At 36.5% G+C, this 26,531-nt stretch overlaps 1 protein-coding gene across 2 annotated transcripts in view; it reads left to right on the forward strand.

Moving 5' to 3' along the window:
• LOC133208312 (ATP-dependent translocase ABCB1-like) overlaps positions 1 to 25,607 on the forward strand; it is a 52,621-nt gene extending 27,014 nt beyond the window's left edge. For both annotated transcript variants that reach the window (XM_061346099.1, XM_061346100.1), the window contains 14 exons: positions 1,267 to 1,428; positions 2,762 to 2,944; positions 3,851 to 3,997; positions 4,301 to 4,405; positions 7,411 to 7,488; positions 8,886 to 8,969; positions 11,199 to 11,402; positions 15,594 to 15,694; positions 17,488 to 17,628; positions 19,672 to 19,828; positions 20,289 to 20,486; positions 22,375 to 22,581; positions 23,903 to 24,049; positions 25,376 to 25,607. In XM_061346099.1, the coding sequence (XP_061202083.1) occupies positions 1,267 to 1,428; positions 2,762 to 2,944; positions 3,851 to 3,997; positions 4,301 to 4,405; positions 7,411 to 7,488; positions 8,886 to 8,969; positions 11,199 to 11,402; positions 15,594 to 15,694; positions 17,488 to 17,628; positions 19,672 to 19,828; positions 20,289 to 20,486; positions 22,375 to 22,581; positions 23,903 to 24,049; positions 25,376 to 25,582 (2,121 nt within the window). In that variant the 3' untranslated portion in view covers positions 25,583 to 25,607. The remainder of the gene's footprint in view (positions 1 to 1,266; positions 1,429 to 2,761; positions 2,945 to 3,850; positions 3,998 to 4,300; positions 4,406 to 7,410; positions 7,489 to 8,885; positions 8,970 to 11,198; positions 11,403 to 15,593; positions 15,695 to 17,487; positions 17,629 to 19,671; positions 19,829 to 20,288; positions 20,487 to 22,374; positions 22,582 to 23,902; positions 24,050 to 25,375) is intronic.
• The last annotated feature ends 924 nt before the right edge of the window (positions 25,608 to 26,531 follow it).

A 26,531-nucleotide genomic window follows, 5' to 3' on the forward strand; every position in this document is an offset into this window, starting at 1 on the left:
AGCCTATCTTCATGTAAGAAGTCTTTCAGTCCTCTGATCTTTCTGTGGCCCTCCTCTGGACCTGCTCTAAGAGGTCCCTGTCTTTCATGTACAGGTGACTCTGGAGCTGAACACAATACAGGATGGGTCTCATAAGAGCAGAGGGGCAAAATCACCTCCCTCAACCTGCTTGCCACACTTCTTTTGATGCAGCCCAGTATAGAGCTGGCCTTCTGGGCTGCTAGCACACATTGTCATCTCACATCCAGCTTTTCATCCACCAGTATCCCCAAACTCTTCTCTGCAGGGCTGCTCTCAATCCCTTCATCCCCCACCCTGTACTGATATTGAGGATTGCCCTGACCCAGGTGCAGGGCCTTGCACTTGACCTTCTTAAACTTTGTGAGGTTCACATGGGCCCACTCCTCAAGTTTGCCAAGGTCTCTCTGGGTGACATCCCTTCCCTCAAGCAAACCAACTGCACCACTCATCTTGGTGTCATCCACAAACTTGCTCAGTGTGTACTCAATCCCATTTATCTATGTCAATAAGAAGATATTAAACATCATTGGTCCCGGTATGGACGCTTGAGGGATGTCACTGTGGAGGAACTCCATCCAGGTTTCAACAAAATTCCACTGTCTTGGGTCATTACTTTGATTATTTAAGCTAAAAGTTGCTTGATCATTTTAATACAGCCCAGTAATTAAAGTGGCAAGCTGTGACATTTGATGCATTATGTGTGATAGGCTTATAAATATCCAAAGATAGGTAATTGAAATTTCACATGGAATTGTAGAGAATTTTATTTTCAGTAAAGCTGCTTGAGTTGTCAGTGACTTAGAGCTTAAAACACTGACATTTTTTAAATGTCGGTCTGAAATATTTTCTAATGCTTCTGAGTATAAACTCCTTCACAGATTTTAAGGTTTAATTGAACAGCTGTGGGCTTAAATAGAAGAACATTTAGCATTTTAAAAATTTTGATGTTTGTAACATTGTACCATTCTAAAATTTGAAATACTAGGAATTTTGTTTGGATATTTGTGATTGAAAATTGGTAGTGTTATGTGCCACAGTGCAAGACTGTCTTTAATCTCCAAGCTAAAGATTACATTTCTGTTTTAAGATACCTACTGAAATCTGGTTTTTAAATTTCTTTTTGAAAGTTATATTTTTTATGTGAATCATTTTATTGTTTCCCTTGGGTCTTATTCAACTCTAATATGAAAATGAACATTTTTTGATATATTTAGAAATGCTCATACTAAATATTGTTATTTCTAGGCAAGGGAAGGGCGCACCACGGTTGTAGTAGCTCATCGACTGTCAACAGTCCGAAATGCAGATCTTATAGCTGTCTTTGAAGGTGGAGTTATCACAGAGCAAGGGAATCATTTTAAATTGCTTGAGAGAAAAGGAATCTACTACAAACTCGTTAACATGCAGGTACTTTTCTTTCTAGCTGTTGCCTCATTTTGTTTTTTGTATTCCATGCCCGTGGTTAATGCATGCTATCAGAAGTATGAGGAATTCTGCAGCATATTGTGTTAACAGCAAAAAATTTGTACTTTGAAAGGAGAGCAATTACTAGAAAGAGAAGACCACTAGTTTTGATACCGGACCTATTTAAACCCAGCACAATAAATTTTTAATCATCTAGGGATTTAAGCTAATGGATTATTTTGTATTTCCCTTTTATGCAGTTAATGTAGAGCAGCTGACTCCAGTAGTTTGCTATTCCATTACTTTTTGTTAGCCTATGATAAAAGGTAAAATAGTAGCTGATATTGGAGGAATAGAGCATGCATTTTAAGATGTTTGGTTATAATCCTTCATACTGAATTTCTTTCTGAAACAAAAATAAAATAATGAAGGAATAGGAGAAAAAGATTCCAACTTTGCTGAATGCAGAAATATGTACGCTTTGAAAGTTATGTAGCCAGGTTGGAAATGAATGTAAATAACAGAAATGTTTTAGTTATTAAGTGAATAACAGAATATTTTGATACTTTCCTATGTCCTTTGCTATAGTTAGGTTATAACTGAGCTTAACTGAGCTTAATAAAAGAGAAAATAACAAAAACAAGAGAGAAAGCAAAATAAGTTATTTTTATTAGTAGTGCAAAAAGCAGTAAAAAATAAGTTTTCTGAAAAAAAAATACAAGTTGAAGGCAACTTTGAATCCAGTTACTATTAAATACCTCAGTGCTGCATAAATATTTATTTATTCTGTCAAAGAGATTGGCAAACTATGACCAAAAATAAGGCTCTTTACCAGACTGTTGTGATTTTTCAGTCAAAACCTCTTTTTTACTTGTTCCACCCAGAACTTCCTTATTACATTCAAAGTCAAGAATTAAGTGTTCTGTACGAAAAGAAGTAACTTTTTGTCACTTCATGAATAAACAGTGTACCCACTGAGAAATAATTCAAAAAGATCCCAAGATGAGTGCAAATGATTTACACTCAATTTAAAACTCTGTTAGGAGTTAATTCATGAAGAAAGAGCGTTACTTTCACTCCTCTGCCCCACACATACTACAAGCCTTTTCTTGAGAGATGGAATATTCTTATGTGTGAATCAAACTCTGAAGATAGAGATATATTTAAATATAATACAGATTTTCATACCTGTTTTATAGCAGTAGATACAGTTTTCCCCATATATCTTTCCACTGAAATAATGACGGTTATTTTTACGTTGATTACCTGGTAATTTTGAAAGTTCGAAGTAATATATGCATAATTAATCTTAGCATCATGTTCTTCCCTCTTTTAGTCAATAGAAGCTGAAGTTCCATCATCAGAAAAATATGAGAATGCACTTAGTGTCAAAAAAAGTGAATCTGAACCAGAATTTGAAGAATCCTTAACAAGAGGATTGAGAAGACATTCTACTCGGAGAAATACAAAAAAGCCCGGAGCAGAAAATGAGGATACCGATGAGAAAAAGAGTTCACCTGTAAGTATCTTTGCAGAGCTGTTAATGAACCTTGATTTCTTTCAACAAAGTATATTAAAGTTAAATTCAATCTCCTCCTCTAGAAAGGTACAAGATGAAGGACACATTTGATAGGGGTAAAAAATAATGAGAAATTTCTAACTCAAATAGCTTTTGACTGATACTGTTCATATCTTGTTTTGTTATTATTACCATGTATGATTATAAAAATAAAATGGGGACTTAAAAATATGTAAGAAGGATGAGCTTATTCTTGAAAATCAATTTGCTATAAAAGAAATATACTTACATAGAATCATAGCATCATAGACTCATAGAATGGTTATGGTTAGATAGGACCTTAAGATCATCTAGTTCCAATCCCCCTGCCATGGGCAGGGAAACCTTTCACTATACTAGGTATTTGCATACCATACTAACATAGTCTAAATATTCATTTTTGGATCAGAGACAGGACATTTGGTGCGACATACAACTCTTACAACAAACATTACAAAAAAAATGTAGAACAAATACGACTGCATTCATGTTTGCAACAAATACTTTGCTGCTATAAATTGCTTAATGAACAATTACTTGAAGTACTCTAGTTATGGATTACACAGAGCAATATGCCCAGAATGAATAGTTCAGTAACCAGTGACCAATACCAGTAGTCTCAATCAATGAAAATTATATAGGTAAACTAAAACATGATGGCAAGAGTTATGGAGATATTCTAACAGCTCTTCCTTGCTTGTATTAAAATAATAAATATACAATAATTTAATTATTCTTGTTATTAAAAATACATTTTAACTTCCTCTGAGAAGATTCTGGGAATAGAAAATTTATACTAATCTTCTTTTTTCTCTGTATTTCTCCAAATAGATACATGTTTGTCCTAACAGAATTCCCATTTTTTAGGATGAAGAATTAGTTCCAGCTCCATTTCTGAAAATTATGAAGTTGAACAAAACTGAATGGCCATACTTTGTAGCTGGAACTTTATGTGCAATTATCAATGGAGTTTTACAACCTGCATTTTCAATCATATTTTCAGAAATTATAGGGGTAAGTTTGAATAAAATATGCAAAATCTGGCATTTATTTCAAATAAAAGCAGGTCTTAAACAATCACTGCATAATGAAGCTGAGGAATGGATGAAGCAATCTTCCAAAAATCTGAAGAATTATGTGACATTTACAAAATTGTAAAAATCTTGCCACAGTCTAAAATTCACTTGTTATACCTATATGTAACACATGCTCAAATTTTATATTAATGTGAATGACTACCATAGTTACTGAGAAAGATGGAAGTATTTTAGATTATTAGTTGATTTTAAAAAAGTTGTTTTAACTATTATTTTATAGATCTTTTCAGAAACTGACAAGAACATTTTAAGAGAAAAGAGCAACTTGTATTCAGTGCTATTTTTAGTACTTGGGATCGTTTCCTTTTTTACTTTCTTTTTCCAGGTATGTTTTATTATTTTAACTTTATTATGATTGTTTGTCATGTTTTAGAAACCAGATCTCAAATATACTAAAAATTTGTGACTTTTTAATACAGTTTCTCCAATTCAAAACAGAACCCACATTTATGGTTCTAGATGTGCCTTGTGCTGAGCTATATCTTTTTTGACCTGGAGCTTTTCATATGGTAGAGACCTTCCAACCATTCTGACCTCTTAACTTCAGAACTTTCCCTCTTCTTCACAAGTCAGACGCATTTTGGCATGAAACTTCCGATTCTCTCATTCTTTTTACGTTGCCACCTAACTACCAACCTCTCAAGCTTTTACACTATACCACTCCTTTCTCACTCTCAGGCCTATTTGAATCTGTTATAATTTCAAGTGTTCCAGTCTCCTGCATTAAGCTCTCAAATTTTTACTCCCCTCACCCCTTCCCCATTCAAGTCTTATCTTATGGGAGTGAGCCCGAAGATTCCCTAGCCTAGTTCATCAAGTAAACCCCATCATGGTGATATTCAGCTCTTCCTGCTTAGATACGAACGGTTCAGCAGTAATACCTATACCATGCTCTCACTGATTTCTATAGCCATCTCCATTTCTTAAATAAAATTCCCTAATACTTAGATATATTTAACTGTTCCAAGACTGCCGTAGTAAAGTAATAATCATACAAGTGCAAACTTTGGCATTATATTATTTTCATCTATAGTCTGGTTTATAATTTCTGAGCATTTGTATAGTTTTATCCATTGAATGAGCATAAACAGCAAAATAATGAAGCGCAATTGGGATAGCAGCATAAATAATCTCTTGCAAAAAACTCCATGTTTATTTATGGAATTGTCTTTTTGCACATGCATTCAAGAAGCCCTTGAGTATACAAGACTGACTTGTAGATGGCTATGATAGGTTTGATTAATTTATAAATGTTCATATAATACTTTAAATTTGAGTGGTAAGTTTATTGAGATGAAACATCACAAATTGTAGAATCATAGAATAGTTAGGGTTGGAAAGGATCTTAAGATCATCTAGTTCCAACCCCCCTGCATGGGCAGGGACACCTCACACTAAACCATGCCACCCAAGGCTTTGTCCAACCAGGCCTTGAACTGGAATGGAGCATTCACAACTTCCCTGGGCAAACCATTCCAGTTCCTCACCACCCCCACAGTAAAGAACTTCTTCCTTATATCCAGTCTAAACTTCCCCTGCTTAAGTTTGAACCCATTACCCCTTGTCCTATCACTACAGTCCCTAGTGAAGAGCCCCTCCCCAGCATCCTTATAGGCCCCCTTCAGATACTGGAAGGCTGCTATGAGATCTCCCTGCAGCCTTCTCTTGTCCAGAGAACAAGAGAAGCCCCAGCTTTCTCAGCCTATCTTCATATGGGAGGTGCTCCAGTGCCCTGATCATCCTCGTCGCTCTCCTCTGGACTTGTTCCAACAGTTCCATGTCCTTCTTATGTTGAGGACACCAGAACTACACACAATACTCCAAGTTGAGGTCTCACAAGAGCAGAGTAGAAGGGCAGGATCACCTTCTTTGACCTGCTGGTCATGCTCCTTTTGATGCAGCCCAGGATGCGGTTGGCTTTCTGGGCTGCGAGCGCACACTGAAGCCGGCTCATGTTCAGTTTCTCATTGACCAATACCCAACGTCCTTTTCCGCAGGGCTCCTCTGAATCTCTTCTCTGCCCAACCTGTAGCTGTGCCTGGGATTGCTGCAACCCAGGTGTAGGACCTTGCACTTGTCATGGTTAAACTTCATGAGGTTGGCATCAGGCCACCTCACAAGCATGTCAAGGTCCTTCCTTTGTCCTTCTCATTTAGTGAGAATGGAAAAAAATTGAAAAATTCTTATGATTTCTTTATATAGTGCCCATTCTCTGATGTTCTTCTGTAATTTTTTTCTAAGTTACATACCTGTGCAAATTTACTGACACAGAATAGATGATGATCAAAGTTAACTGAGAAGTATTTGCTAATTGGAATATGCCATGAGTGGTAGGACAAGGGGTAATGGGTTAAAACTTAAACAGGGGAAGTTTAGATTGGATATAAGGAGGAAATTCTTTCCTGTTAGGGTGGTGAGGCACTGGAATAGGTTGTCCAGGGAGGTTGTGAATGCTTCATCCCTGGCTAGGTTGGACGAGGCCTTGGGTAATATGGTTTAGAACGAGGTGTCCCTGCCCATGGCAGGGGGGTTGGAACTTGATGATCTTAAGGTCCTTTCCAACCCTAACTATTCTATGATTCTGTGATTCTATGATAATTTTTCCTAGTATAACATAGTACAGTTCTATCTGTGGTTTGTATTTTAACAGTATTCAACTTCACAAAAATAGATTCCAAACAATTAGTATTTGTAATCACCTAAAGGTGATAGTGAGCTAAACAAAGCTAATTATAAACCCTGATGTCATAGTAAAATGTAGGAAGAGTGTATCTTCCCAAAATTTTAACCTGCATGTTTCCTTTTTGATCTTTTTAATTAATTTATATATGTGGCTACAAGTCATTGTAAAACATGATGTATTACTGATGATTGCTATGTCAGGTTGTGTTAGGATCATGGGGAAGAAAGCTTACTGTTGGAGTCAATGGGAAATTTGCATTTGACTTCCATGAACCCAGATTGCCTTACGGTATCTTTAACCTAAAACGAACAGCCCAAAAGCCACTTGTTTAAATCTGACTTCGATCAGCTCATATGAAAATAAAGTCAAAGGGGTGATTACTGATCTTTTCCTTGGAGTATGGTGATGAAGCAGTGCTGGGAAATAACACTATATTCTGCATATTTTTTTGGATAAATATTATTTGAATGTTGTACTGTGAACCTATGAGAATTGAGAATATTAAGCCTGTTTTTATATTTGCTTAGTGCAGTCAGGACTGCAGTATTTTGTACTTTGATGATGTAGAGACAATATATCTAAAATATTTATTGAATAAGCACAAACAATATAATAGTATGCTAAGCATTGTATCTTTCCTCAAATAGGGTTTCACATTCGGCAAAGCTGGAGAAATTCTTACAATGAGGCTTCGATTCATGGCATTTAAAGCAATGCTTAGGCAGGTAAAGAAAATAAATATTTTTATTTCTAGGGTGTTCAAACTAATTAGTTGTATAGATATCATAAAATAACAGTATTCTACTTAATTCTATCATGCTATTACTTTCCTACAGATAATATTCTCTAAATCAGTCTAGAAACCAATTTGGTTTGTTACATGTGGTTAAGCAAAGTACCCTTACGAGGAGAGTCTTAAATCAATGCAAGTACAAGAGCATTTTATGTACTCCTTGCAAGGACTTAGATTTACAGCCAAGTTACTATGGCCTGATAGGTTATTGTGCACCAGCAGTAACCCATTATGTGTTGTTCATTTGCCTGCTTTGCTTTCTTGGTGCCCTTTCTTCCCTAAAGAAATGAAATAGCAGTGCAGCTTACATTGTAACTCTTAGTTTAAATGTCTGATTTAAAACGCAATATGTACAAATATGGTTTTATTTATTTCTTGAAGGTCTCCTTCAAAGAGTTCCTAAATCTACAGTTGTCGTGTATTCATACAAAGCCACTTTCAGAGAATTAGAAATATTTCATAGCAGTATTAAGTAACTAATTTAATTATCTAAATTGGCATTAATCTTGCATGATTTCAGGATCAATATTTTAGATTTTCAAATGTACAGTATAGTATTTCTGAGGGGTTGTGTCTTGCACATAAAGCTACACATAGACACAGAATTTGATTCATTTGAACATGACCATTTGCAATGCAGACAAAAAGCTGTTGTAGTCTGAAAAATTGATTTATAGACCAGCCTCACTGAAAAACTAATGAAAGAGCAATCTTACAGCTAAGGCTTGAGATCACAAATGCCTGCATTGCATCACCAGGTTTTCATTCACTGCATATTACACCTGAAAGCTTGAATCAGATATTTGATCACATGGTGAATAAATTATAAACTATGTACCTGACCCCAACAGTCAACTATGATGAGATAGACCAGTTTGATGGACTGGTTTGTCTCATAGTTTCCAAATAAGCCTCTTCAAACAAGCAGTGAGCTGGGAGGTTTTGCCCTGAGAATGCCATACACTTAATTCACTCTCAAACAGCTCTGCACTTGTGAAGGAGTATGACTGAAGAGTCATCTTCTCCAAGCAGATGCAGTTTCTGCAGTAGTGGGGGAGGGTAAATTTTGGATCTGGGAATCCCCCTGGCTACTCTCCTTCCTTCTCAGCAGTGACAGTGTACACATCAGGCCATCCACAAGTGTATACTTTTCTCTAAATATATTCACTGTGCAACGAAGGGATTAGAGTAATTAAATATTCAGAACAGATGCACAGCCAGATATTCTTCTGCCAATAAGCTCGGTTATATTAGCTAGACCTCAGTTTTACTTTGTGGTTTATGTGAAATGTCAAAAACTGGTCCTAAGAAAAATGTTTCTGATTGTAGGACATGAGCTGGTTTGATAATACTAAAAATAATACTGGAGCATTAACTACAAGACTTGCTAATGATGCCTCACAAGTGAAAGGAGTAAGTAAAATTTTGTTTTGTATTTTCATATTTGGACTAGTATGCAGTAAAGTTGCAGCTTGGGTTTGACTGGTTAGAATCATAGAATACTTAGGGTTGAAAAAGTCCTTAAGATCATCTAGTTCCAACCCTCCTGCCATGGGCAGGGACACCTCACACTAAACCATGCCACCCAAGGCTCTGTTCAAACTGGCCTTGAACACCGCCAGGAATGAACCATTCACAGCTTCCTTGTCCAAACCATTCCAGTGCCTCACCACCCTCACAGTAAAGAACTTCCTCCTTATATCCAATCTAAACTTCCCCTGCTTAAGTTTGAACCCATTACCTCTTGTCCTATCACTACAGTCCCTAGTGAAGAGTCCCTCCCCAGCATCCTTATAGGCCCCCTTCAGATATGGGAAGGTTGCTATGAGATCTCCCTGCAGCCTTCCCTCCATGTTGAACAGCCCCAACTTTCTCAGCCTATCTTCATACGGGAGGTGCTCCAGTCCCCTGGTCATTCTCGTGGCCCTCCTCTGGACTTGTTCCAACAGATCCATGTCCTTTTTATGTTGAGGACAACAGAACTGCACACAATACTCCAAGTGAGGTCTCACAAGAGCAGAGTAGAGGGGCAGGATCATCTCCTTCGACCTGCTGGTCACGCTGCTTTTGATGCAGCCCAGGATACAGTTGGCTTTCTGGGCTGCAGGCGTACACTGAAGCCGGCTCATGTTCATTTTCTCATCAACCAGCACCCTCAAGTCCTTCTCTGTAGGGCTCCTCTGAATCTCTTCTCTGCCCAACCTGTAGCTGTGCTTGGGATTGCTGCAACCCAGGTGTAGGACCTTGCACTTGTCATGGTTAAACTTCATAAGGTTGGCATCAGCCCACACACAAGTGTGTCAAGGTCCCTCTGGATGGCATTCCTTCCCTCCAGCGTATCAACTGAACCACACAGCTTGGTGTCATCAGCAAACTTGCTGAGGGCACACTCAATTCGACTGTCCACGTCACTGACAAAGATGTTGCACAAGATCAGTCCCAACACCAGTCCCTGAGGGACACCACTCGTTACTGGTCTCCAGCTGGACATTGAGCCATTGACCACAACTCTTTGCGTGCGGCCATCCAGCCAGTTCTTTATCCACCGAGTGGTCCATTCATCAAATTGATGTCTCTCCAATTTAGAGACAAGGATGTCATGTGGGACAGTGTCGAACGCTTTGCACAAGTCCAGGTAGATGACATCAACTGCTCTACCGCAGTCCATCTGTTCCATAGCCCCATCACAGAAGGCCACTAAATTGGTCAGGCAGGATTTCCCCTTAGTGAAGCCATGCTGGCTGTCACCAAGCACCTCATTGTTTTTCATGTGCCTTAGCATGCCATCCAGGAGAATCTGCTCCAAGATTCTTCCAAGGTTGGATAACTGTCTTGAGTTTGACAAAATATTTTCCAAGTAAACCTTTTTTTTAAGTTTACTTTTGTGCTGTATTTTGATCTTCATTATTAAACAAATTCAATGGGAATCTCTTTAGATAAAAGTCTCTTTAGAGAGATCTTATTGACCTAAATTTGCACATCTAAATTTGTTCAGTGTATAACCTCCTACTATTTTTTTGATTGTACAGATTCCTTATATGAAAAAGAAAAACGGGCATAGTAGCAATAGACTTCCTCTTGTTACTTTTTGGATGTTCTTTAGAAGTAATTTGTGGACCTTCAGGGGTCTCTAGTATTAATCTAAAGAATACTTAATGGATTTACTTGTGTTTGTGTAAGGAAATTTTTACTGCTACATGAAGTTATGTGCTTTTTCACTGAACTGAGGAGTTCTGTAACATCTTTGGCCTTATTTCCATAATAGAAGTTAAATATTTATATTTATTATTCATTGGGTGATGACTTCTAAAGCCAGCTGCACAATCTACAAAATGGGACAGATCTTAATATTTAGCTGTAAATGTAAATATGTGATATGGGTAAAGCCTGTTCAACTTCAATAGCAGAATTTAGAAATTACAGTGCAAATTTAAGTAATCAGAATGTAGAGAGAGCAGAATTAAGTGTGATCTAGATGATTTTTTACACAATCATTTAAGAAACTCCCATTTTGAAAAATAGCAAAACTGAGCTAAGACTTTCTAAATTATATCTTAAGAATCAGGAATATTATAGGTGAAAATGCTTTCCTTATTTAAGATGCAGTTACTTTAGCAAGAAATGTCTTTTTTCTTCCTCCAGGCAACTGGTGCCAGATTGGCATTAATTACACAAAATGTAGCTAACCTGGGGACTGGAATTATTATATCACTAGTTTATGGCTGGCAGCTGACCCTACTACTTTTAGCTGTTGTGCCAATCATTGCATTGGCAGGAATGATTGAAATAAAGATGTTGGCTGGGCATACTAAAAAAGATAAAGAAGAGCTGGAAGCTGCAGGAAAGGTGGGTCTAAAGAAGTTTGTTTCTGTAATGTCTACCGTCATATTTACCAAAGCATAGTTGATGGATGTATTACTTTGAAATACAAGAACGTATAATAATATATAACTTCCAGAGACAGCTAAACTCTATGTAGTTACACTTGTAGACCTACAGAGCATAACACTTCTTCAATAATAATTGAATGTTATTTATTCTGGGTAAACCCCAGAATGTGCTATGCACTCCTCTGGCATATTATTTTCTCCTTCCTGTTCTGATCATCTCCATTTTCCTAATTTTACAATTTCATTTTGACATTCTCTTACTTATTTTCTGTCATCCCTTTTTGGCATGTAATCTGTCTTACATATATTATACTGCTCTTTTTTTCTCTTCTCTTTCATCTTATTAATGTTTGCAGGGATAATACATATATATCTACTGGTTTCTTGGTCTGTTTTCCATTCCTTTATTTCCCGAGTGGAAGAACTGAAAATCGAGAAGGCTAGACTCTTGTTTAAGAAATTAGATAAAGGCATTTAATGTCAATTCATTTCAAAAACCCTTCTGGGACAGAACAACTATTTCATCACTTCCCAGATATTTTCCAAAATCCCCTCATATGTCATACTGGTTTTTTAAAGTTGCTGAGAAGAAAGTAGTTTATCTAAAGCCATGCACATAAGGAATTGTATTAACCTCCAGATTTAGTGTTTAAATGTTTGTGTCTGCATATTTGCTAGCAGTCTAATGTCCTCTTATAGTTATTGGGGATGCAATGGTCTCTGGGTAGTCTCTAGCTGCCATTTCAAAAGGATATGGTTTTACTCTATGTTTTATGTCATATCTGTCATGCCTTACCCAAATGTCTTGAGTATCCTAGAGGATCTCCAGTGGCACAAGCTACTGGTATGTGGGCAGTTGAATTAGAGTCCTTCCCTCTTCAGTCAACGATCCTGCAGAAACAGACTGGTAGGCACATAATGCACAGGCAACTGGATTGCTTCCTACTTCTGTTGAATGGGTATCCATTGAGTACACTGGTAGCTTAGACACCTAAATCATATGTCTTAATCTAGATTTGACACCTCCCTCACGTCCTGCCCCATAACTCCTATCTACTGAATGGGTTTTGTTTCCTTCTATTATGTCTGTAGATAAAGATGCTGAAAAATGTCTTTGTCCCTCCAAGTCTACAGGGAATTGTGCATAATGATCTTTCCATGGGCTTTTTCATACAAGCCAAAGGGTGCATTTCTTTTCCTTTCAGCTGACTACATTTCTTCTGCTTCTTCTTTATAACGACTGAGCATTTATTTCATTTTTTTTTGTTGTAAGATACAACAGAAAAAAAGGTTGATAATTCTTGGAATAGGGACTACAGCCGTTTGTAATGTCGCAGATTGTGAAGAATTAACACAAGTGTTACAAAAATGTGTGATTTCACCTAGACTACACTAGACTACAGACATTTTATTTAATGCCAATTCTTTTTAAAGGCAATTTTCTTTGGTGAATATGGTGTTCTCTTTGGAAAATTTGCTTTCTGCGAAAGGTTGCTGAAGCTATGCTACTAATGAAAAAAATGACTACGTCTTAGGGTATTGGTGAGACAATATAACTAAGAATAAAAAAACTATTTAATTTCTTTGTAATCATTAACATTGTGTTATTACATTCAAATCAATCAATTAGTCAATTATGTGCAAATTTTCAAACAGTGGCACAAGCATTATTGAGGCTATAAGATAATTGTATCCCTATATTTTAGAACAAAGATAAGAGTACCACAGTTTAAAAATCCTTGGTGACAGTTCATGAAGAAAAATGTTTTCAGGTCTGTGGTTTAGATACCTTAGAAAACTAAGTAGTGTAGTGTGGAGAATATATTTTCTTTTCCCTGTTTTAAAAGTAGACATTTGAACTGTATGGTGAATTGCCATCACTTTGATGTCCTGTAAGTGAATTTACAGGGTCAGTTTTCAGAACAGAATTTCATTCTGTTCATAGAATCAGAATCATAGAATATTTCATGTTAGAAGGTCCAACTCCTTGCTGCTCACAGGACTACCTAAAGCTAAACCATATGACTAATAAGAGTGTCATCGAGATGCTTGTTGAACCCTGACAGGCTTGGCGTCATGACCGCTTCCCTGGGGAGCCTGCTCCAGTGACCAACCACCCTATCAGTGAAGAAAATTTTCCTAATGTCCAATATGAACAGCCCCTGACACTTTCCTCATATCCTATCACTGGTCACCAGAGAGAGGAGATCCTCTCTGGAGCTCTCTGGGAGACCTTCCCCTCTGCTGCCCCCCCTAAGGAAGCTGTGTACTGTGATGAGGTCACCCCTCAGCCTTCTTTTCTCCAAGCTAAACAAAACAAGTGACCTCAGCTGCTGCCCATTAAGTCCTGCCCTCAAAACCTTTCACCATCTTGGTCACTCTCCTCTGGACACACACTATTAGCTTAATGACCTTCTCATATTTAGATGTCCAAAACTGCACGCAGTACTCAACATGGGGCCTCACCATTGCAGTGTAGAGTGGGACAATCACCTTCCTCGACCAGAAAGCTGTGCTATGCTTGATGCACCCCAGGACACAATTGGCCCTTTTGATTGCAAGGGGATACTGTTAACTTGTTCAATTTGCCATCAACCCAAACCTCCAAATCTTTTTGTGGGGCTGCTCTATCTTTCCCCTAATTTTATATGTAACTAGGATTATCCTGTCTCAGGTGCAGAATGTGGCACTTGCTCTTGTTAAATTTCATATGGTTGGTAACTGTCCAGCTCTTCAGTCTATTCAAATCTCCCTGTAAGGCCCCTGTAAACCTTGAAGGAGTCCACAACTCCTCCTAATTTAGTATCATCAGCAGACTTAGGATACACTCTACTCCTGCATCCAGATAATTTATAAAAACATTGAAGAGCACTGGCCCTAAAATTTATCCCTGGTGAACCCATTATTGACTGGCCACCATCCTGATGTAAGTACAATTTATTGTAACTCTTTGAGCCCAAGCCAACTGTTCACCTAGCGTATTACACACTTGCCTAGTTGTACGCTGGAAATCTTGTCCAGAAGGATAGTGTAAGAGACAGTGTCAAAAGCATTGCTAAAATTAAAAAAAAAGAAACAAAAACACCCCACAAATACACTGGCTTCCCTTGATAAACTGCATAGGTGACTTAGTCATAAAGGGGAGTCAAATTACTTAAACAGGACTTTCTCCTCAGAAACCTATGCTGGCTGTGACCAACAACTGCATTGTCTCTCAAGGGTTTTCAGTAACTCCCAGAATAACCTTCTCCATGATTTTGCCAGGCATTGGAGTGAGACTAACAGGCCTACTGTAGTACAAGAACTTATTAAGTGCTTGTGCTTCTCCCTGAAGCTTCTCTTCTGCTTTTTGTGTAAGTGCTCAGTTCAGAAAGCTTTGTGTAGAAAAAAGCCTTTTGCTGAATTTTAAGCATGAGCTCGAAACAGTGGGGGTTCAAGGAACTAGCTTCAAAGAAGCACAGTGTTCTGAAACACTAGTTCTTAAAGAGCTTCATGGAAAAAATGAGCTATGTAACACACCAAATGCAGTAACAGTGTTGTGTAAAATTGATGTGTATCCATTCTATGCTTTCTAAAATTGAAATATAGATTGAATTTTTATAGGCTTTAGGATGTTAAAAAATATTGTCAGTTTCTTGGGAAAAAAAAAAAAAAACGCCTCTCCCCACCTTGATTCTTTGTATGCAAATGACTGAAGTCTAAAGAATCTGCAAGTTTGAAGAAGTATTATGGATCAGATCAAATATTTACTGTAGAGATCTAAATTAAGCTCTAAACACAGAAGTCACTTAGACTTTCTTATTATAGCCCAAACTCGGAGGGCTGGAAGTTGAATGCTAAATTGCCATTTTTCTTCTTGAATATCTTCTTCATAAATGTAACTGCTGTCTAATGGTTTTTCACTACTTATTTGGAGGATATTAAAGTGTTCTTCCCAGAAAATCCTGAACATCATCAGAAAATCTCCCTGTCATAAAAATCAAAGTGTGAAATACTTACTTTTGGTATCAAAGGTCAATTATTTTAAAAACAATTACCACAAAAAAAACCCAGAATTATATTCTAGCAGAATCTTTTTATTAGTTTAGGATGAAGAATTGCAACATAATCTTAACTTTTGATTAAAACATTTGTGTTCCTATTGCAGATTGCTACAGAAGCCATAGAAAATATTAGAACTGTTGTTAGTTTGACCCGAGAAAGAAAATTTGAGTTGATGTACGGAGAACATTTGCGTGTACCATACAGGTATAATAACAATAACCGAGCTAAAAAAAAATCTGTACTTAAATAATAGAATAAATTATAAACATTTACTTGGACAAACATGGATTTATTTGTTACTGTGTGTGATTTAATGTATAATAACTCAGAATTAATGTAAATATTTGCATATTTTTTATTAACAAATGCAACCAACAGCCAACATTTTTGTTCTTTGATTTAATTAATTTTCTGTGATAATACAAGTATCTTCTATTGTGAAGTCACTTGGCTTGGAAAAATGTTAGTTTTAGGTGAGGTTTGGAAGTCAGCTAATCTCGGCTCCTACCTGAAGTGGTTTGTATATTTAATTTAAAACTTTTAAATGTAAGCTGAATATTTCATTAAGCCATTTTTCAAAATATTAATAGGATTGAAAACATTGGAATAATTACTCATTTATTTGTGACTAAAAAAAATGGAATAGAAATCTGCCTGGGCTAAATCAAATTTTAAAAAGTCTTACAGTAAAAAACTAAAAACATACTGTCAATTAGATTTTATTCCTCTGGAATTCAAAGCTTCATTTCCAGACATCCATGAGAAAAGTAAGGGAATGGCGGCATATGTACACAGATATAATGGGAGACAAGTAGGGGTACTGATAATACATCCACCAAAATAACCGAGTAGTTAGAGCACAGTGCAGGTCATAAAATTTATTACTTAGCTTTTTTCTCAGGCTGCTGGGTTTTGAGTCCATATGTCACAATGTGCAGAACACTGCGTAACCATTCTCAAGGTGACATTGATGGGATCGCTCTAAGACTTTCATCTTAATGTTGTGCTAGTATAAATAAGAATTTACTGCCTTATGGTCAATTTGTCTGGAAGAAGTAGGATATGGATTTTTTTCAGTTAATATTTCAGTGCATGTTAAGCCACTGATTAGGCAAGGGTATTCTATATTATAAAAATTGAATTTAGGCCTTCTGTTATTCTGGATTAATGCCCAAATCTGTCAGAAGTCACAACAACCTCTTAGTCAACAAAACCCTCACTTGTGAATCTGGCTTCTGTTTATGTTGGTTTGGGTTTTTTCCAGAAGGAACCATACAGTTGTGGCCTGTGAATAGCATCAATATCATTAAAATATTTTCTTCTTTTTTTCTGGTCTCATTCATAGATGCAGAAAATTTTCTCTCTGCCTTGCTTTTAGTTATAGGCATAGTTTTATCATCCAAAATCTAGTTTCTGCCTCATACTTGCAGGCTTAATCTTATCTGAGAGAGGAATTTTGACTGATTACATTGAAAAGAAACAGATTTTCAAATATATAGTATTGAACTGCTTAATATCTTTGTTACTTGTTCAACATAAAATTGCAAGTAAAGCAAAAAAGACACAAAAATTTGGCTTTACGCTGCAGATGAGCTAAGAGTTCTGCTCTTTTGGGGTTTTATTCCTTTTATGTGATGCAGTAGTACCATTTCACATGTGTTATTTACATCTTCAAAGTGGTAATCATGGACTGAACTGTAAAGTTTTTTAACACTCAAACTAGGACATGGTAAGACAATAATTACACATAGCAGTTAAGTTGTCATCTTTTTTCTGCACCATACTCCAAGCCGTTCTTGAAATTGAATTAAATTCTGGAAACAAAACTTTCTCTTGAACACTCTTCCTCTCTAATAGGAGACAAGGGATTGTATTGTTTGAGTACAGTTCCCACCTGTAACAGTATGACCTAAAGTCAATTAATTGGGTTTTTTTTTGCAAATCGGGACTTCAGTATGGTTGTACATTTTTATGCAAATATGCATTCTTTCTTACAGAAATTCTGTGAAGAAGGCACATATATTTGGATTTTGTTTTGCCCTTTCACAAGCGATGATGTTCTTTACCTATGCTGGCTGTTTCCGTTTTGGTGCCTATCTAGTGGTAAATGGACACATGGAGTTTAAAAGTGTGTTTTTGTAAGTATCTCTTTTGCAGTTTTTTTCTCTCAGTCCAGACAACTGTCTTTGTTTACTGCTGGAGATATTAACCCATCGAGTAAGCTGTAAGAAAACAGACAAATTCTACTTCTGTAATTAAATATAATGAAAGCATATTACAAAGTAGATACTTCAGGTGACTACAGAATCTGAGCTATTTGGATAGACTTAATTTTGGATTTCTTTTTCTGTATTTATTTGGGACCATTATGTTTTCCAGAGTTTGAAACAGTATCCTACTTATGCCACTTTTTTTATTCTCACAATCATATTGCTCATGTAGTATGAGGTCCTCTGTATGTTCTGTAAAAAACATAGTTGTACCTGTTTATTGAAGCATAATAATATTCTAAAAACCTTTTTAAAGATTAGGTCATCAGCATCTTTTTTATTTCTGTGTCAGGTTTATTAATTGAAATTTGAAATGTTCTCTAAAATACACATGAAATAATTGGGTAACAGGATTCCATAAGGTAGATGCTGCTCACTAGAAGCGAAAGATAACTGAATTATTTTAGATGACTTTTTGATAAGAAGCTTGTTCACTTAAATCAGCCAGCTTTGTTTGGGAAATGGAAGTATGAACCATGAATGTAAGAACAGTATGTAGAGTATTCCACAAACCCATAGTCAGGTGGAGCATTTTATTTTTAATTTAGATGGGTACTGCAAATAAAATGATTCTGATTTGCAGTATTCTTAGAAAATGCATCCATTGCAATCTGAAGTTACACAAGGAATAGTACAATTATTTGCCTCTGAGGGTACTTTATATAGGCTTTTAAGGGCAGAAACTGTACAAAAATTTAAGGAATAATTTTGAAATTATAGCTTATACTTAGCTTCTTTTATACTTTGGATTTATAATCACTGTTTATCTGATCATTTGCCATAATACCTAAGAGCCCCTATCATAAGCAAAGTTCCATTATTCTAGAGTGTACATAAACTCAGAATATAATTTGTAATTTAAAAGGCACTAACTCAATACGGGCACATGGAAACAAGTATGAAAAGAGCAAGATTCTACCAGTATGGATATCAGTGACTTGAATACCTAACAAAGGCCAATCAATACAAAATCTGATTGGCAACCTGATTAAAGGTAGATAACACAGCTTAGTGTCTGCATCCCAACAGCTAACTGAGCATCTCTAGCCAGTTTGGTGAGTGTACTTCCTGTGCCTTAGTTTGTGTGACCTAATACTGTGTGAGCCCTTCAAAGCTGTTCAAATGCAGAATAATACAGATTAGTTTATAAAGCTTTAAAGAGAAAACATAAAAATAATATAAATGAATTTGTTTTACTTTGCCTTAACACGGGCTAAGAGTTATCATAAGTCAATTTCCCCTTCTCAGTGATGAGTAATTTTATGTGGTATGGCAGTAATGAATAGCTGAGGACATCAGGTTCTTAAACCATTCTAATGTAGCCTGTAAAGATACATCTAAATTCACCATAAAACAACAATAATACAGTTTTCAATCTTCTTTTTTGTGTTGTGAACCCTTCAGTTTCTTTCCAGCAAAGCTGTCACAGCAAAGTAAATCTTTACTGTCACCTTATTACATGCTCGATTTCTTATTTTCATTGATGCCTTAAAAATTAATCACTAACTTCCAGAGGTCATTGAACCATAGAGAAGAAACCACAGCAATATTGGAACAGGATTAGAGTAGCGATTTTACCATCCATCCACCACTTTTCTCCTAGCCCCAGTTGAGACTTAATGCAGTTAACCAGTATTAATAATTAAAGAAATTAGTCCTAATAAGTAATGAAAACACTGATTTTGGAATGGAGTCTTGTTTATCTCATGTCTGTAAAAGAGAATAAAAAGACATTTCTGAAGCTAAACAAGTATTAAAGCAGTCATAGTTGGTTACTACTTTATTCTTTTTAAATGTAACCCCCTTTTTTTTCAGAGCAAAAGAAAAAATTGACTACAGTCCCATTTCCATTGACTTTTTCTTCATTGTCTATTTATTGATTCCACACCCCACCCCAATTTCTTTTTATAGAGTGTTTTCAGCTGTTGTATTTGGTGCAATGGCACTAGGACAGACCAGCTCTTTTGCTCCAGACTATGCCAAAGCAAAGATATCAGCAACCCACTTGTTTCTGCTGTTTGAACGAGTACCCTTAATAGATAGTTACAGCGAAGAAGGAGAGAAGCCTGTAAGTAAGCCATGTGTGATGGGCGATATTATTTGTTGCCAATATGGACAGTATTCTTCTCACTCCAAACTGATTTATCTTCTCTTTCTGCTTACTTCCTTATGTCAATGTTTTCTCAGCACTTTGCCTAAACACACCATGGACTATGTTCTCACTATTGTGAGTCCAGCTTTTGCCTACACTGCCTAAATGCTATTTGTGTCGAAAATCTGGTTAAGGTACAACTTGTGTGGAATCCAGCCAGCAGACTTATGAGTATTTTCAAAGTAGTTGAGTGCTGTACTTTGATTTTATAGATTTGCAAAGATTCAAATCACCAGGTTAAAGTCAGTGTTCCAGCAAATGAAAAACTGTTGATTTCAGTGAGCATGGGGGAGTGAGGGAAAGACTTTGACAATTCTGTTTGAATCCTCTGTCAAATCATTTTAAAGATGTAACACTGACATTATTTCAATTGTAGGAAACATTTGGAGGAAGCATAACGATCAAAGATTTGGCATTTAACTACCCAAACCGACCAGGAGTCAAAATCCTTCAAGGTTTAAATCTAAAAGTAGAAAAGGGACAAACTCTGGCTCTTGTTGGTAGCAGTGGGTGTGGAAAGAGCACTGTTATTCAGCTGCTCGAGAGATTTTATGATCCACTTGGTGGAGAAATGGTACGTATTTTTGTAAGAACATGTCAACATGTTAAGTGAGGGTGTGCTTATTTGGTTTGATGTGATAAAGTATAATAGATATTCCTAGTTTTATTTTAAACCTATTTTTCATCTTAAAGACAAACAGTGGCTCCTCAGAGCTCTTTATTTAAATGTGATGAATAACATAATGGGAAAAGGCCCTGTTTCTCACATTATAATGAATTCATAAAACAAGATCTGCATGGTAAAAATATGCCTGATCCAGAGTCTAATGACGGCTTTGGATTCAGAGTGGTTTTCCTGAGGTCTTTATGTTAAGAGCACTTTAGAAGTTATTAAATATATGTATCTCCATCTGTATAATGAAGTAATAAAATTTGCCATCTTTTCTTTCCTAAAATAGTGAATATTGCCCAAAAAAAAAAATCTGAATTTTTAATTGTCAGAAACATCTTTCAGAGTATGCCCACTTGCCAAGTTATATATTGTGAATACTTCTAGTAATTTTGGTTTAAAAAACATCCAGGTCTTCCCACACTACTTATTCAGCAACTTTAGTGTGTTTTTTTTTCCACATCGTTTATTGTTGTTTTCTATTTATCATAAATGTGCTCAGACATTTTGTTTGAAAAAGAACCCATACGTTTTGGGTTGGGTGAGGTGAGAATAAGAAGGATTTCAGAAGCTGTCTTTGCAGAGATGCTCACAAAAGGTAAAGCAATACTTAAATAAGGCCTCGATGCAATGGGCAAGATCTTTTTGAGTTTGGAAATGTCCAAACTGGTCCACTGTAGCAAACTGATGTGTAGAAAGAAGCAGCATAGAACTGAGTTCTTTATTTTCATCAGTGATTTTTCACATCAAATTAAGAACAGAGAGCAGGCCTTAGCAGCCTGAAAATCCATTGGAATTCTCAGGAAAAGAGGTGGCAAATACCAAAGTAGTTGAAAGCAATTTCAGCCTTCAGGCTTTCACCTCTGCCTTTACATTCGCATATGTAGAGATGCTGCCACTCATTTCAGTGGATTTTGAATCAGGTTCTTATGATCTCCTTCTTTTGGAAAACAATTGTATTGGCTGTGAATTGGCTGTTCTAGCACAAACTGTAGAATTAGTAGACTGATCATATCCAGTAGGTATGCTGTGAAGTGGGCAGCTCTTCAATTTATCCAGCTGATCATGTCACAGAGCTTGAGCACTGCACTGGGTGATTCTAGTGGGTGTGTAACAGCCCTCTGGATGATCTGGTATATTTGTATCTGAGTTGATATTACTTGTATAATTATGAAACTGATCTATCCATAAAAATTATCTGTTGTCATTTATCTAATAGACAATGATAGCAACTCAGTAGCCAAATTTTCAGAAGTGTGACAGAGATGCCAATAAAGAAAACTGGCTACAAATGATATCGTAAGGAATCCAGAAGTAAACTTGTCCATTGTCAGGCATTACATCATGATTAAATTTAAGATTGGATGTTTGGCTTACAAGTGTGTGAATGAATAACCCAACTCTTCCTTTATTTAAATGGAATACTAGTGCCAATCTGTTCCTTCAGTGGGAATATATATGTGAGATGGAGGAAAGTTCTCACGCTGAAGAAAGAAATGAAAGAACTTTACACAAAGTTATCTGACATTGTCTCAGCATATCCTATCTTCCACTGTCTTCAAAATAGTCATTAAATCCTGAAGCAAGAAAAAGGCCTGAAGCAGCAGAAGGGACTATCCTCACTTCTACATGATAGCCCTTTGAAAATTTTGGAACATAGAGAAGGAGGGCAAGGCACTACGTATCTCTAAGGAAAGAGCTGCAATTGCATAACTTCTGTGTATAAATTTACAGTAAATTTCAAATGCACATATAGCCATATGACTAAAGTTCAAAATGTTTGGGTTTTCAGCTTTTTGATGGCAAAAATACAAAGACACTAAATATCAAGTGGCTGAGAGCTCAGATTGGTATCGTCTCACAAGAACCGATCCTTTTTGACTGCACTATTGGTGAAAACATTGCATATGGAGACAACAGTCGGCAAGTGTCACATGAAGAAATTGTTAATGCAGCAAAAGAAGCCAATATTCATTCCTTCATTGACTCTCTGCCATATGTAAGTTGTTCCTTTTCTCTCCTACTCACAACTGGAGGTGATCTACTGTGGCAGGTTAAAAATATGTCCATTTATGATTCCCTGGAATATAATCATTCCCTTAGATGCAAATAGATCTGAAAATGATTTTTAAATCTTATCCTTTCTGAACTGTGTTTGCCATTCTCATCTTTATGCTGGGAGACTCCATTGTTAGATGGAGAGCTGAACATTTAACATGTCAGGGAAGAAAATCCACAATTACAACTAATTGAGAGCTGGAAGTGTAGGATGGGTCTTTTAACAGTTGAAGGTTTCTTTTTAAGCTCCTATTTATCCCAAGCATATGTAAAAGACTCTGTGAGACTGACAGTTTTCTTACACTTTTCTTCCAGTTACCCATAGACAGAATTTATATTTCTAGTATTCCTACAGTTAAAAAAAAATACTAGGAAAGTTTTTCTCATATATATCTGACCACCACATAATAATGTAAGAATTAATATCTTGTGTCAGATGAAAGGTCTGCCATACAAAAAAACTTGGCAGTGAACAGCAAGACATGTTTACAGGTAAGTCAATTTCTAACCTGTCAACTTGTATCCAAAACTTCTGAAGTAAGGGATTTGCCAGCTTAGTTGTACGTTATATATATATTCAGCTTAATTTCAGGTTCTTAGGCTGCTTTTTGCACTTCTTTAAAAAAAAAACCACAAAGCAACATAATTTTTTCAGATCATGTTTAGTTTGTAATAGTTTATCAAGATCTGCTCTTTCCAAGACTTTGCAGAGAAATATTCTGTTATATAATGATATCTCATGAAACTTTGGTGCTTTTTGCAACAAAATATGTAATACCTCAAACTACACATGCGTTTGTTTAGAGACATGGCTGTTCCTCCTTAACTGGCATAACTAAATGTCCAAAACTGTAGAATAGATATAGACAAAGAGTATAAATATCTATGTCTACATATATAATTTGGCCTGAAACTGCTACATCTTATACATAGTTAGCTTGGAGTGTTTAAACTTGGGACTTGATCCCCAGTATTGCCATAGACTATCAATGAGCTTTGTTTTTCTTATCTCCTGATAGAGAATTATGTTGCCTTCCAACTTTACAGGGTTGTTACTTTGAATTTATAAAATGTGTGATGCTGCAAAGAAGTCTTCTAGTGAAAGAACTGTATATCTCTGGCAGATAGCAGTGCTGGTCATCTGTTTTCAGAGAGCTATTGGCATGGAATATTGACTTCATAGATGTCAGGGTCCATGTGCTTAAATATATGCTTAAGAATTGATTTGCATGCACAGTATGAACTTAATATATTGTTTCTAGAAATACAATACCCGTGTAGGAGACAAAGGAACCCAACTTTCTGGTGGCCAGAAACAACGTATTGCTATAGCCCGAGCTCTTGTACGTAAGCCCCAAATTCTGCTACTGGATGAAGCTACATCTGCCTTAGATACAGAAAGTGAAAAGGTAACTTGAACCAGAAGTCCAGAATCTAAACTTTCTTTGTATTATGATTATTGTTTTCACTCCCACATATTAAAGCCCAAACCTGGAAATATAGTGGTTTATATAAATTACATGTTATGCTAAAAAAAGACAAATATAAAGGTTTTACTCTTTCTTGCCAAAAAATAACCTGCATTTTTTTGCATCTGTGTGGCAGTAAGCAGGTTGAAGTAGCAATGAAGAAAGTATTTCTTTGCCTGGAATTCTTCAGTTGAAAAGTGCTATCAAAATTGTATCAGAAGTCTCAAACTTCAGAAGCTGAAAAGACTGAGGATGCTGCCAGAGAACTAGGAAACTGCTTTCATAGTTTTTCTTGCTTCTCCCATTGCTCTCTAAGTCCTTGCTATATGTTCATGGCTAAAAAGCTGCTAGAACATTTCTTTCTTTTTTTAAGCCTAAAGCCATATTCTTGGTGTAACAGAAGTACAGGCTAGGTGTAGAAAATTAACAGATTCTACAAAAGTACTTACTATTAATGAGGCAAATGTTATAAAAAATACTATTATATGAAAATCTCAAACCCTGTGGACTAAGTTTTGGTCAAACCTATGCATGAAGACATCAGGTTTGAGGGGGAAATGCCATTAAACAATTCCAGGCTCTTTTGTTTTCTTAATTATGTGCCAGCTAGGTACAGAAATTTAACTTCATATTTTATTTTGCATTAATAAATATGAATAAGGAAAAGAAAGCAGAGGTTCTTATTAGTATTTTTCTGCCAGTGCTAGCTTTAATAAAAACATGATTCATGAGACTCTCTGTGAAATCGTGAGAACTAGTATGATAATAGTTGACTCAAGATTACTGACTTAACTCCTATATGTTAATCAGTTATGAAGGGACCTCTGGAGGTCTCTAACCAAACCTCCTCTTCAAACAAGTGCCAATACTGAATTCAAACAAGAATGATTAGTGCTGTGTCCAGTAGGGTCCTTGTAAATACACAGGGAGATTCAACAGTCTGTTTTGTCTCTGTTCCAATGCCTAATTATCCTTGTGAATATTTTTCAGAACCTCCCGTGTTACAATTTTTAACCATTTTCTCTTGTTCTCCTGCCATGCACCTAGTAATGAGCTGTTTCTATCTCTTCTTAGCTATCATGGCATCATCTACTATGACAGTTTTGACTCTTTGCCAACACAGGCCAATTCTAAAACAGGAAGCTAAAGCTACAGATATTGCCTTTCTCTCGTTGTCATATTACAGTTTAATTCACAGATGGCAATTGAGGTATATTTCACTACAGCTGCCGTAATAGTTCACCTTGTGGTTTGTTCATTGTGCAGATTGTCCAGGAAGCGCTGGATAAAGCCAGAGAAGGTCGCACCTGCATTGTGATAGCTCACCGCCTCTCCACCATCCAAAACGCTGACAAGATTGCTGTAGTCCAGAATGGCAGGGTTGTAGAGCAAGGGACCCATCAGCAACTCCTGGCTTTAAAAGGCATCTACTATTCTCTGGTCAATGCTCAAAGTGGGTCATGCAACATGTAAATTAAAAGCAGTAGTTATCTCTGAATTGTCACTGTAATTATTTCAATACTGCTATTTTTGTCACTGTAATTATTTCAGTATCAATAGACAGTCTTGACACTTTTGATTTTCCTCCATCCTTTCATAAGTCCTATGAAAACAAGAAATACTAAGTCAATATGTACCATTTTTATCACTATTATTTTTCATTATTCAAAACACTCTCCTATGTGACCACCACAGAAGCGTATTGCACTCATAAAAGTAGAAGCATGCTAAGCCAGATATAATGAATATTAGCTTGCTTTGAACTCTGTCAAAACCAAATTAGTCAGGCATGTCTGGTAAACAACCTGTAAATATATCCATGCTCAGTAAAATTAGTTTTGCTGGTGCCAGAAGCAAACCTGAAGCCTTATCCACACTGCGCCTGTGCAAGACTTACTATGAATTTATTACAAGAACTTGCAGGTCAGTTGGAGGTTCATGCCAGATGCCTTTTGTTATGATGTGGAATGTTAGCCTGGGATGACAGCAAAGGTCATGTGGATGCAGGCTGAAAACAAAAGTCCTGAAACTATTACCTCATTGATGGTCAGTTACTGATCATGCAAGAGGTGCAACCTGAAGAGCTGAGAAAAGACTGCTTTAAGTATAACACAGAAATGAAGGAACAGGTAAGAAAACAACTCACAACTGGTGAGCAATGAGAGGCACCTGTTGCATCCTATGAAAGTCTCCCAATGTTCTAGGGTTCAGAGGTCAAGGGTTAAGCACCCTCAAAAAACTACAGTGTTTAAAAAAAAGGTAAAAATCTGGAATTTGGGCTTAGAGGAGGAGGAAGGAAGGCATCTTTCAATGTTAGCTTCCTTCATTGAAGAGCTCTTGAACCTGATCTCCCAGATGACTTAAGACTCCAGGACTGTAATCACAGGTCGTACATGTGGTCGGCTCTGTGGTATTGTATATT

Source organism: Neopsephotus bourkii, unplaced genomic scaffold, assembly GCF_033783945.1.
Source record: "Neopsephotus bourkii isolate Nb327-2 ecotype Australia unplaced genomic scaffold, CSIRO-AGI_Nbou_v1 NB_257, whole genome shotgun sequence".
Taxonomy (NCBI): Eukaryota; Metazoa; Chordata; class Aves; order Psittaciformes; family Psittacidae; genus Neopsephotus; species Neopsephotus bourkii.